The sequence below is a fragment of the Belonocnema kinseyi genome, chromosome 4, assembly GCF_010883055.1.
Source record: "Belonocnema kinseyi isolate 2016_QV_RU_SX_M_011 chromosome 4, B_treatae_v1, whole genome shotgun sequence".
NCBI classification, from domain to species: Eukaryota; Metazoa; Arthropoda; class Insecta; order Hymenoptera; family Cynipidae; genus Belonocnema; species Belonocnema kinseyi.
In genome coordinates, this window is record NC_046660.1 from 34095777 (window position 1) to 34107476 (window position 11700).

Genomic DNA, 11700 nt, shown 5'->3' on the forward strand with positions numbered 1-11700 from the left:
AATAAATGAAGTAAATAAAGTAAAGTAAAGTAAAGTAAATAAAGTAAAGTCGATAAAGTAGATGCCTCGATTTTAAAAAATCGAGGAACATCTTAGAATGTCATCCTCGAAAATTCGTCCAAGTCACATCTTGAGAAATGTGCATCTTCAGAAAGTAATTAAAATTTTCTAATGGTTATATATTCTTGTAGATTTTTTGTACTGGTATGAAACAATTCCAAGAATAAAAATAAAATTTCGCCCGAGGGGCGAAAGACAAGGCGGGTCCGACGCTGAGTCCCGCTGGTTGGTTCACTGTCAACAATAGTTATCAGCTGATCGATTCAACGTCAAGAATTATGGAAGTTGGTTGAAGAACTCCGATGAGTAAATTTTAGCACATTGTTGGTGTTGCTATGTTTCCAATTTGAAATTTATCTTTTATTTTTAGGGCCAAAAAAATGAAAATCATTTTACACCGATATTTCATGAATGAACTTAGTCACTTGATCTCGACTTTATCGACGTTCAAAGTTTCTTTTTTTCTCCGCTAGAAATCGCTAAAAATGCCCAAAAAGAATGATAGGTTACGTATGTGCAGATACTTATTTGTTGATTTGCAACGAAGGTGCAAATTTTATTGCTTATATTAATTTTTTTCAAGGTTTAGATGATTTAGTATAAAATTGGTGTCAGTGCTCAATATGAGCGAATAAAAAAATCTAAAATGCATCAAACCAATCTGCAAAGTGCTATAACTCGATTGGTAATATCCTATTCCATCAATTTATAAATAAACTTTCTTTAAAATTACCAATATATTGATGTATACAAACGTTCTTTAGTGCTTTTTATTTTATGTGTCAAAGTTTAAATACGATATCTCAATTCTTGTGGACGCAGTGAACACCAAAATAAATGTTCATAACCGGGGACTAGTTTGGTCACGTGGTGACCGAAGAGCATGCCCTTCAAGATATAGCTTTGCAATTGTTTCACGTGTAGATAAGAAGAAGGTCCTATGCTTATAGATATAGTTCTGAGTGAGGTCACTTGTCAAGTCTCACTGCACAACCAGATTGATATCCTCCCGTAACTTTTGGATGAAGCTCCTGAAATTGGCAATAGGCCCCGAGAGGTAAAGCCTAAATTCGTCAGCATATTTATGATGATTACGGTATCAAAGTTTGCTACCAAGTTCAGAGGTACAAACATTAAATAGAGTGGGTACAGGAGTGCATCCCTGAAAGACAATCAGACCGCTCGCCATTCCTAATTTGTACTTTTTCAGAATTATTACTAAGATAAGATTCAAACCACTTAACAATCACATTTGAGAAGTGAAGCGATTTAATCTCAGAAGATAGCAAATTATTCTTAACTGCATTAAAAACACCTTAAAAAAGTCAAAAAATACAACAACCGTTATTTCATTTTTATCAATTTCCAGCTTTAGGTCAGAAGTTACTTTAAGTGAACCTGTAAATGTACTGTGTCTGGCCCAAAACCTGGATTGCACTTAAACCATTAAATTGATAGTTTCAAGGTGTGTCGTACATTATGCACTCCAAAGGTTGACACAAGGCATAAAGGATGGATACAGGATGGAAATCTTTGAAAGATGTAGGCTTCGATATTTTAGGAATATGGCGATAAATCGATTCTTTCCAGGTATTAGGCAATATTCCCACCTAGAGAAATGCATGATAGATATATGCAAGGGAAAAGAGTCAATTACTGGTAAAGCAAGACGAATCATTTGAATTGCAATACCAAAAGAACTTTAAGTACATGATTCTACTTCAAAAAGATTTTGAATTAGGGTTTCTTACGATGTCAGAAAATAATAATTTGGTATTATCAAAAGTAGAGGGAACTGAGAACGGGGAAGGAGTGGTGTTTGCGAGGAGTGCGGATATTGTGGTAAAGGCTATTAAAAAGTCTGCAGGGGGATAGAAATTGTTATCAAGAGCCAAGTGTTCAGGAAGAATAAATCCAAGTCGTTTTAAGAGAAGACATATGTTTCTATTTTTGTTCTTAATAGAATGGAGATTGTATTTATTGTATAAATCCCTGATTTTGGTTTGTACTAACTTTCGCAAGTTGCAAAAGTTGACTTGAATGATACCATTTTTGTTTGTTTTTTAGCCAATTTAGTTTTTTCTCTCTTTCACAAAACTTTTGATATAAGAAGTGATCCAGGGAGTTGACGTCTCTTTTGCCTGCATTGTTTGGAATTTGAATATTAAATAAAATAAATGTTTGAATTGATATATTTTTATTAAATAATAAATATGAATTAAAATTTATTAAAGGTTGAAGATGAAAATGTGGTTAGACAAATCACATTCTTATTGATACCTTTTTCAGTGAAACTGATTTACATTCATAGGTAGAAATGTGCTCAAGAAATTCAGTTTCATTTTTTGTTTTTGAAATTTCTTGTTGAATGATCAGTGTGGTGGGTGGTATTATGGGGAACAAGAAATAATCTGGCGGAGAACACCACTGATTTTAAATAGCGAGTTAAATTTTTGGTAGCATAAAGATTTTTGTGTTTAAGTTCAAAAATTTCAGTCTCAAGTTCCCTGCTGTAGAAGGTATTAGGAGGCACTTTTCAGATGTAACAAAAAAGATCATTCGCCAAATCGCCAGTGGAAAGTTGTTGGCACATTTTACTTTGAGAGATATCATTAGAAATTTATACCAACGTTTAAAAGAAATGGATTACTTTTATAGTGGGACACATCCGACAAACATGATTAATTGCTTATTCATTTTCATAGATTTCCTATAAAAAGCGTTTGACACAAATATCTTGTATATCATACGATAAGTTGTTTCAACTTGACGAGATTTGTAGAACCATAAAGTGTCATGTTGAGAGGGGCGCTAGCCTTGTTTTTCTTAGTTTGCATGTGCCATGCGAGTATTTTTGTGCAATTATCGGCCAAAAGCTCGATTTCTCTGGGTTCGAACGGTGCGAGACTTTTTAAAAATCGATCTTCATCAAAACCAGCTCTAAACAGCATGAAAGAATTTGGCCTTTTCAGAAGGAATTCCACATTTACTGCAAATTCGGCCATGTCCACGGGGAATTTTCGTCCTGCTACCCAGCTGGCGTAAAATTCAGAAAATTTTCGATTCTTTACGATCGGGGAACTCAATCCATATCCAGCGGTGAGGGAACATGGAAACTTTTTTTGTTAGCCTTATCTGTGAAATAGAGGAAAATCTTGTAAACATTATTAGGTTTTTGACAAGCATTAAGTTTCGTCGTTTTATATTCGTAAGTGGCTTGGAGATTTTTTTTTAATAAAACTACTTCGGAAAGATCAATTCACTTTTTTCTTGGGAATCTATTGAAAGGCCAAAAGTAATTTTATTATTATTGTTTGATTTATATTAATTTTGAATTTCCAATTTTTTTTAATTGTCATAAAACGAGATAAATTTTGAGGATTGAATACTAAGCAATTAGAAGATTTGATTAAATTAAACTTAAAGTCAAAGTTTTAGGATATTTTTTAAATTATTTTAGAACCTTAAAATGCCATTCAGAATATAGAAAAATACAAAGAAAAAATCGAAAAAAATCCAATCCTGTAATGGTATGAAATTGATTTTTTTTAAACTTTTTTAATTGCTTATTTTAAATGTATTAGTTTGAAACAGAATATTTCGCATTTTTGTGTACATCTATGTAAGGAGATAGTAAAAAACTTTTGATGAGCCTTCGAAATAGTGATAAAGAGTTTAATTAGGAAATTAATTTAGTCTAACTTTCTACCATTTCTGTGAATAAAAACGAACGATCAGCAAAATATAGAACACCTTTCCTTGTATTTTCACGCACCCATTTTAAGGCTCGATTCGGATTAGAAACCCCTCTTGGCAAGAATCCGTCCTTCTTTTTGTACCTTCTAGGCATTGGTGCTGTAAGTCAAACAAAAATCTCTATTCAAATAGTTTCGCTTCTCAGTTTCATTTCGGACAAATTGAAGCAATCCTTTAAAAAATAATAAAGTAATGAGAAATATTTTTCCGTTTTTTGTCCAAACTCCCAATGGTTAACAATTATTTTTTCTTCTTAGTCCTCTTTGTATAGAATTTTTCTAGAAGTAATTTTAAACAACCTAACTCTTTTTGCGTGCCAAATCTAATTGTTCTGATATTGTTTTTCTTTTATTCTGATTCTTGATCACCTTTTTATTTTTTTAACTTATTAACTTTTCAGCTTTTAGGAATTGGAACGTCTTCCTTATTAATTTCTTTTAAAACTGTAAAGTAGAAATAAATGTCTTTTGAAAATTATAATTTTAAGTTTTCTGGTTGTAAGAATTCTGCTAAAGTTGTCAAACATGGTGGAACTTAGCAGACTTCAATCCAAAAGAGTCCAGCCATCTGGTCGGAAATATGGTGCAAATTCGGTAATTTCTGAGGCAGTCATTTTTTTCTTTAAGTACTACATTTGGGGGTGCATAATAAGGGGTCAGGTTCTGCGAACAAGATTTCGTCCCGGAACACGGAAATTTTTTAGGGAAAAGGTGAAAAATATCACATTCCATTGGATTGGTACTTTCCTGTGCATTTAAGAAGTAAAAGTGTTCTTATAAAAATTAAAGTAGATAAAATTCTACGTGAAAATAAAAAAAAACGTTCTATCACCAATAGTCTAGGAGTTACGGCCTTTCAAAGAACCCCGATTTTTTCCAATTTTTTGCCAAACATCACATGTTTTTTTTTATTTCTCTGTAGCTCGGATCCTGATGGCTAGATCAAAAAATGGTTAATAGATGAACTAAAGTAGTTGTAAATATCTATAATTGAAAAAAACTATTGTCCTCACTATAATAGATTACGAGTACGCACCTGCCAACGGTGACCCATTTCGACTTGAATTTACAGGTAAATGCCCAGAGTTCAGTTTTCTGTAAATAGCTCGTTTCTATTTCCACCACCCATGGAAAAGTACTAGTGGATTGTTATTTTGGTAATTATAATAAACTCCCCTAACAGAAATTGCAGTGCAAAATTCCAAAAACTGCACATTCTATGAGTGATGGAAGTTTATCTATTTAAACGATTATTTTATTTATTTATTAATAATCATGAAATATTTATTTTTAAATTATAATAAACCCCCCTAATAGAAATTTCAATAAAAAATGCCAAAACATGCTCACTTGACTATTACTTGACTTAAAAACTGATATGTTAAGAAAATGTTCGTATAGAGTTTTGTTTCACGGTACGATTTAGTAACCGAATTGATTTGCACTTACTGGGGATGGGAAATTTTTTTTAACTTACGCATAATTAAGTCTTCTTGTATTCATTCTCCAGAAAATTTCTTCTATGACAACCCCGAAACGAGCTATTTACAAAAAACTGAACTCTGGGCATTTACCTCTAAATCAGGTCGAAATGGCAAACCTTTGACAGGTGCGAACTCGTGATCTATTATAGTTAGGACAATGGTTTAAAAAAAAGGTATTTATGTCTACCTTAATTCATCTGTTGACCATTTTTAGATCTGGCCATCAGAATCCGAGCTACAAAGTAAACAAAAAAACATGCGATTTTTGGCAAACAATTGAAAAAAATCACGGTTCTTTGAAAGACCGTAACTCCTAAACTATCGGTGATAGAACGTTTTTTTTTAGTTTTACGCAGAATTTTATCTACTTTAATTTTTGTAAGAGCACTTTTACCTCTTAAATGCACAGGAAAGCATCAATCCAATTGAATGTGATATTTTGCACCTTTTCCAAAAAAAATGTACATGTTCCGGGACGAAATCCTGTTCACAGAACCTGACCCCTTATTATGCAGCCCCAAATGAAGTACTCAAGAGAAAAAATCACTGCACCAGAAATTAAAGGATAAAAGTACCAGATGACTGGACAAAAAGAGATCACACCTCCCATTTTTATGTTCAAAAGTTTCTAGGATGTCTCACGATCATTTTGAGCACAAAAAGAACAAATTTGCTTGGGCCCTTTTTGACAGAACTCATTTTTAAATTTTGTATGAAGATGCTAACGAACATACTTTCATGAACATAAGAGAAAAATTAAATTTTATTAGCTCAAACCCTTTAGTTCAGCAAAAAAAGTGTTCTATGGACTGAATATCTTACGGCAACTGAAACCCTTCAAGTTCCAAGTACATTTATAAGTATTAAAATGTATGCAATTTTCTGTAAAACCCAAAACTATTGAATGGTCCACGTATATCTCTAAAAGTTTCAGAGTTATGGCCCTTAGAAGTCGTTTTTAGTGAAGAATATTTAAAAGATTAATCCCTTTAAAAATTAAAAGTTTTCTTAGAAAGGGTTCAAGTGATTTTTTTTCTTTCAACGCTTGAAATGACTGTTGGGAATCTAAAAATATAAATATTGATACAAAGTAATATTTAAACATCGAATTTTAATTATTTAAAATTAAGTGTCAAACTCACCAACTAAGTGAACAAACTTGAGGCCAGTTTTCTCAAGAAGTTTAGTGACTTAGTTGGTCCCCATTCTTGCATCCTCAACAACCAACCAAGTAACATTTTTGACTAACATCAAAGTGTGGGACATTCTTGTCAGTTCGGAAACTTGTTCTGGTCGCCTGTATGTGAGTGTTATAATGTAAAGAGGATCCACTATTTCGTTAAATTGCGTAGACGATGATTGACATGCTGGTAATGCCTCTGATGATGTTGCTATCTCTGTTTGTATAACATGATCGATATTATTCGACACTGCTTCCTGTCGAGATGCGGGGCCACTTTTATTTATTGTTAACTGACTTAGAAGCTCCTGCACCATCTGTTTTGTAATGTCTGGACTGAGGCCGTAAGTTTTTTGCACCGAATGCAGTGCTACACGTATCTGGAAAACAAGAAAAACAATAATAATTCAACGAAATTGTAGGGAATACAAATTGATCAAAGTAGGCACCATGATCCTAGAAAAAGGTTTGGTAGTCTGTTAAGATGTAAATTAGGTCGTTCAATTCTCCCCGTTCTTTCTATAACTTCCCCTCTCGCTTCCCTTGGCAATAGTCAAGAACAGCGCTCAGGAAAGATCTATAAAACTTCCTAGAAATGGACAATAACAACCTTTATCATCGGTCAACATCAACCCTTACCAATGATCAGTGTAACTCCCAAGCAACGAAAAAGTACAATCCTTAGCAACAAACAATGACGACTCTAAGTCACGGTGAATAATATCCTTTAGCAACAATTAATAATAACTCTTAGCAAAAGCTAATAACATACCCTAGAAAAGGACAATAACAAACCCTAGCAACGATCAAGACAACGCCCTGGGAACATACAATAAAAAACTTTGACATCGGTCAATATAACTCCCTACAAACAGTCAATAACGACCCTTAGCAAAGACTAATAACATCCCGTAAAAACGGACAGTAAAAAACATTAGTAACGATGAATACAACTTCCTACTAACGGACAATAACAACCCTTATCATGGGTCTATATAACTCTTTAGAAACAGTCAATAAGAACCCTTAGCAACCTCTAATAACATCCCCTAGAAGAGGACAAAAACAAACCTTAGCAACGATTAACACAACTCTCTAGTAATGGATATAAAAACCTTCAGCATACCACTTAGCATAACACTTGAAATCAACTCCTTTGAAACAGCCAATAACAACCCTTGGCAATGACTAACCACATCCCCTAGCAACGGACAATAAAAAACTTAGCCACGGAAAGTAAGAACCTTTACACTGATCAATACTACTCCTTACAAACTGCCATTAACAGCTCTTAGAAATGGGTAATAAAATCCTCTAGCAAGAGACAATAACAAACCCTAGCAACGAACAATACAAAAATACAATCCTAGCAACAGAAAAAAAACTTTTAACATCGGTTAATGCAACTCCTTAGAAACAGTTAATAACAACTCTCAGAAGCAGCTAATAAAATCCACTATCAACCGGTAATAATAAACTTTTGTAACGATCAATGCAGCTTTCTAGCAACGGACAATAACAACCTTTATCATCTGTCAATATAACTCCCTAGAAACAGTAAATAAAAACCGTTAGCAGCGGCTAATAACATCTGCTAGAAACGGACAGTAACAAAACTTAGCAACGATCAATACAGCCCCTAGTAATGGACAATAACAACCTTTTCCTTTTCCTTAGAAACAGTCAATAATAACCCTTAGCCACGGTTAGTAACATCCCCTAGGAACAGACAGTAACAAACCTTAGCAACGATCAACCCTTAGCTACGGTCAATCAAGAGTCTTAGCCCCGTATAATAAGGGGGGTCTTGAGGAATAGCTTGAATCCTATGAGATCAGTGGGGAAAAGGGCGAGGGAGCCCTGAGGGAAAAAGGATGACGGGCAGATGATTATCAGACCCCGAAATTCGCATTAACTACGTCCACCGCACCTTTTTGCGTATGTTTAAAGAATAAAAAGCAAAATTTTCTGTGGTTTTACCCTAAATTACCTTTAAGAATTGTAAATATAAATGATTTCCGAAGATTTCAAAAAATTTTTAAAAGATTCATCATAAGACAATTCTTCGAAAAGTACGTGATAATATATTGTGTACCTAGGAGTCAAACTCAGTCTTTTTACTTGAGCGTAAGTTTGCAATAATGAGGCGTAAACAAGTGCTCGTGTACTACCTCCTATCTTTCGCTGAATGTTTTTCGTGATAAATTCTTGCCTGCTCAAACTTCCCCTACGAAACGAAACGTTACAAGACATAAAAGTTTAATTTACGTCCGGCATCAGAAAAAATGCATTTATTTTTTCAAACAAAAAATGTTAAATTCCAAATACCCTATCATTCAAAGGACAACCAAACGTGCAATCTCTAACAATTTCATGCAAAGATTTGAAAGACTTACGATCTTATTACTAGTTGAAGTAAAAGGAGAATTAAAATTGATTTGGTAGATAAAGACAGTTTTTCACTTGGCAGGCGCGCAATAAAATTTATCATCTAGATAAAACTTTAGAAAACTAAAAGGACCCCGCAGCAAATGTACATGAAATGGCTTTCGGTCGATTTTTATCAAATTTCGTAAAATTGTAGTTCTCAATGTCTCGATCAGAAGTGTTATGGGGCACAAAGTCCAAAAATGGACAGTTTTCGAGTTATAGATGGTTAAACATCCAATCCTTTTAAGAAACATTACCAAATATCTCGAAAACTGCAGCTCTGCGAAAAAATGTTTCCTATGAAAGTTATTGGGCTCTAACGGGGAAATGCAAAGAAAGTCATGGCCTTAAAACACAGGTCATTTTTCAAGGTCATTCAATGTGATCTTGTCATTTATTGCTATTATTCAGCCAATAAAGACAAGATATGAAGAGGCAATCAATATAGAACCCATAAAGGCAAGAAATGAGAATGATTTAGTCAACAGCCAGCCAATGAAGGCAAGTCATAAGTGCGATTTAGTCATTATCTAGCCAATGAAGGCAAGACATGAGCGAGATTTAGTCATTATCTAGCCAATGAAGGCAAGCATTCGCTTTCCATCACAAAGACTGATTCAGACCATAAATGACGCAGGAAATCGATTACCAACAAGAGATATTCAGTTACCAGAAGTTGCTTTCATTGGCTAGATATTGCCAACATCCTGGACAATTCTTGCCTTCATTGGCTAGATAATGATTAAATCTCGCTCATGTCTTGCCTTCATTGGCTAGATAATGAATAAGTCGCACTCATGACTTGGCTTCATTGACCGGATATTGCCTAAATCAAGTTCATTTCATGCCTTTATGGGTTCTATATTGATTTCCTCTTCATATCTTGTCTTTATTGGCTTAATTTTAGCGATAAATGACAAGTTCACATTGAATGCCCATGAAAAATGACCTGTGTCTTAAGGCCATGAATTTCTTTGCACATGCTTAACCCTCTATAACTCGAAAACCAAGGAACTTAGTTTATGCTAGAGAAAATTGTATGTGCCGTTTTTGCATTTGCACCCTCTATTGTCCAGGAAACTGTGAAAGCTCGAAAAAACAAGAGGCCAATGGGAATTTTCTTTTCAACGTTTTAATAGATAACTTCTACTTCTGTTATTTTTGTTTGTAATTTATGATCGGAATGAAATCTACTTTCTTATGAATAATTTTATGCAAGAACATCAGAGAATGAAAAAGATTGACAGTTCGAAATTAGATTTCGAACTACCTCTTTCTCGCCCCATTGAAGAAAAATAAATAACTAAGAAGAAAGAGCGAGAAAAAGGAAAAATTCAACCCAAAGTTAACCTCTAACTTTTTCCGTATTATTTGTTCAGAATCTGCCACAACTTCTATTTGTATTACACATTTATTGTTTGCAAAATTCAACATAATTTATAAAAAATTCGTTTCTTACCATTTCCTCTGTGCTTCTCGGTGTTCTGATGTAGGTTTCAAATTCTTCTACAGATTGTATATTAGGTAGATCATCAAGCGAACCAGCTGAATTGAAACCTGTTCGATGAAGAAATCTGACAGAAATGAAAAGATTAGTCTGAAAGAATGTGGCATATATTCCTAACAAGGCAATTACCCCCATCATCATGGACGACTTCTACATATTAACACATATTATCATTCAGTAATATTTTATCATGACAATTTTTTAAAATTATTTGATCCTATTTAAAAAAAGTGCTTTAACGACATCTCGCGTAGATTGTTGTGGAAGATCTGGTTGTGGCAATGCTTGAATAAGTCTTTTAGTGGCTAGTTTTATTATTATTTATTACTATTTTATGATGAAATCTATTGCCAAATGTGTATAAGTAGTATTAATAAAATATAACATTTTAATTGAAAATCATTTTTAATATTGGGAAAAGATGATAAAAATGAAATTATGGATCAAAACTTAGAATATCTTAATTTCCGAAATGTCAGTATCGGTAAAGAAATTGTCGGTAACGATAATAAGATTTCTAGGAAAATCACTTATGATTTGGGTCCTACTTAAAAAAAATTAATGATTTTAAGTTTTGAAGATTTGAAAACATTTCAAAAGAGAATCTGGAATATTTAGACAATATTACAATTTTGAAACCTTCCAAAATCTCTGCAGAATTTCGAGTAAGTTTAAGGGATACGTATTTAGAAGTTTAAAAAAGATTCTCTAATAATTGAAAACTCTAAAAGGTTTGAAAATATCTTAAACGAAATTTATATTATTGAAGATTTCGAACAAGAAGTTTGAAAGCTTCTTAAGAATTATTAAATACTTGAAAACAATCATTTTTTTTTAATTTCTGGCAAAATTAAAAATGATCTTTTATGTTGGAAAATTAATTTTAAAATATTATTTTTAAACGTTTTAAAAGATCTCCAAAATTAACGAAAAATTATCCGGAAGATTGTATAGAAATTTTCTTGTTATGAAGAATTAACAAAATAGGAAAAATATGAATCAATTTTAAAAGATTTACAAATTTATCAAAGATTAAATAAAATTTAAATTAATTGATTTTAAAAGAAAACAACATATTTTTAAAAAGGATTGAAGATTTCAAGGCAAATTTTTTTTATTTTGAAAGATTTTTTGAAATTTTAGGAATAATTCGAATCAGTTTTATAGATGTTTTAAAATTCTTCTATTAGAAATTCTAGCTTTTTGTTTAAAAATACAATAGTTTCGTTGAAAATGAAAAAAAGCTCCATGTCCATCTGGATACATTAAAGAGATAATTCCTAT

At 32.8% G+C, this 11700-nt stretch overlaps 1 protein-coding gene and 1 pseudogene across 1 annotated transcript in view; one reads left to right on the plus strand and one right to left on the minus strand.

The window, feature by feature from the left end:
* Positions 1 to 10590, plus strand: part of LOC117171343 (putative Dol-P-Glc:Glc(2)Man(9)GlcNAc(2)-PP-Dol alpha-1,2-glucosyltransferase) — a 23270-nt gene extending 12680 nt beyond the window's left edge. The window contains exon 4 of the mRNA XM_033358579.1: positions 10422 to 10590. Coding sequence (XP_033214470.1) covers positions 10422 to 10433 — 12 coding nt within the window. The 3' untranslated portion in view covers positions 10434 to 10590. The remainder of the gene's footprint in view (positions 1 to 10421) is intronic.
* Positions 3084 to 10741, minus strand: LOC117171344 (annotated as a pseudogene).
* Between the last annotated feature and the right edge of the window lie 959 nt (positions 10742 to 11700).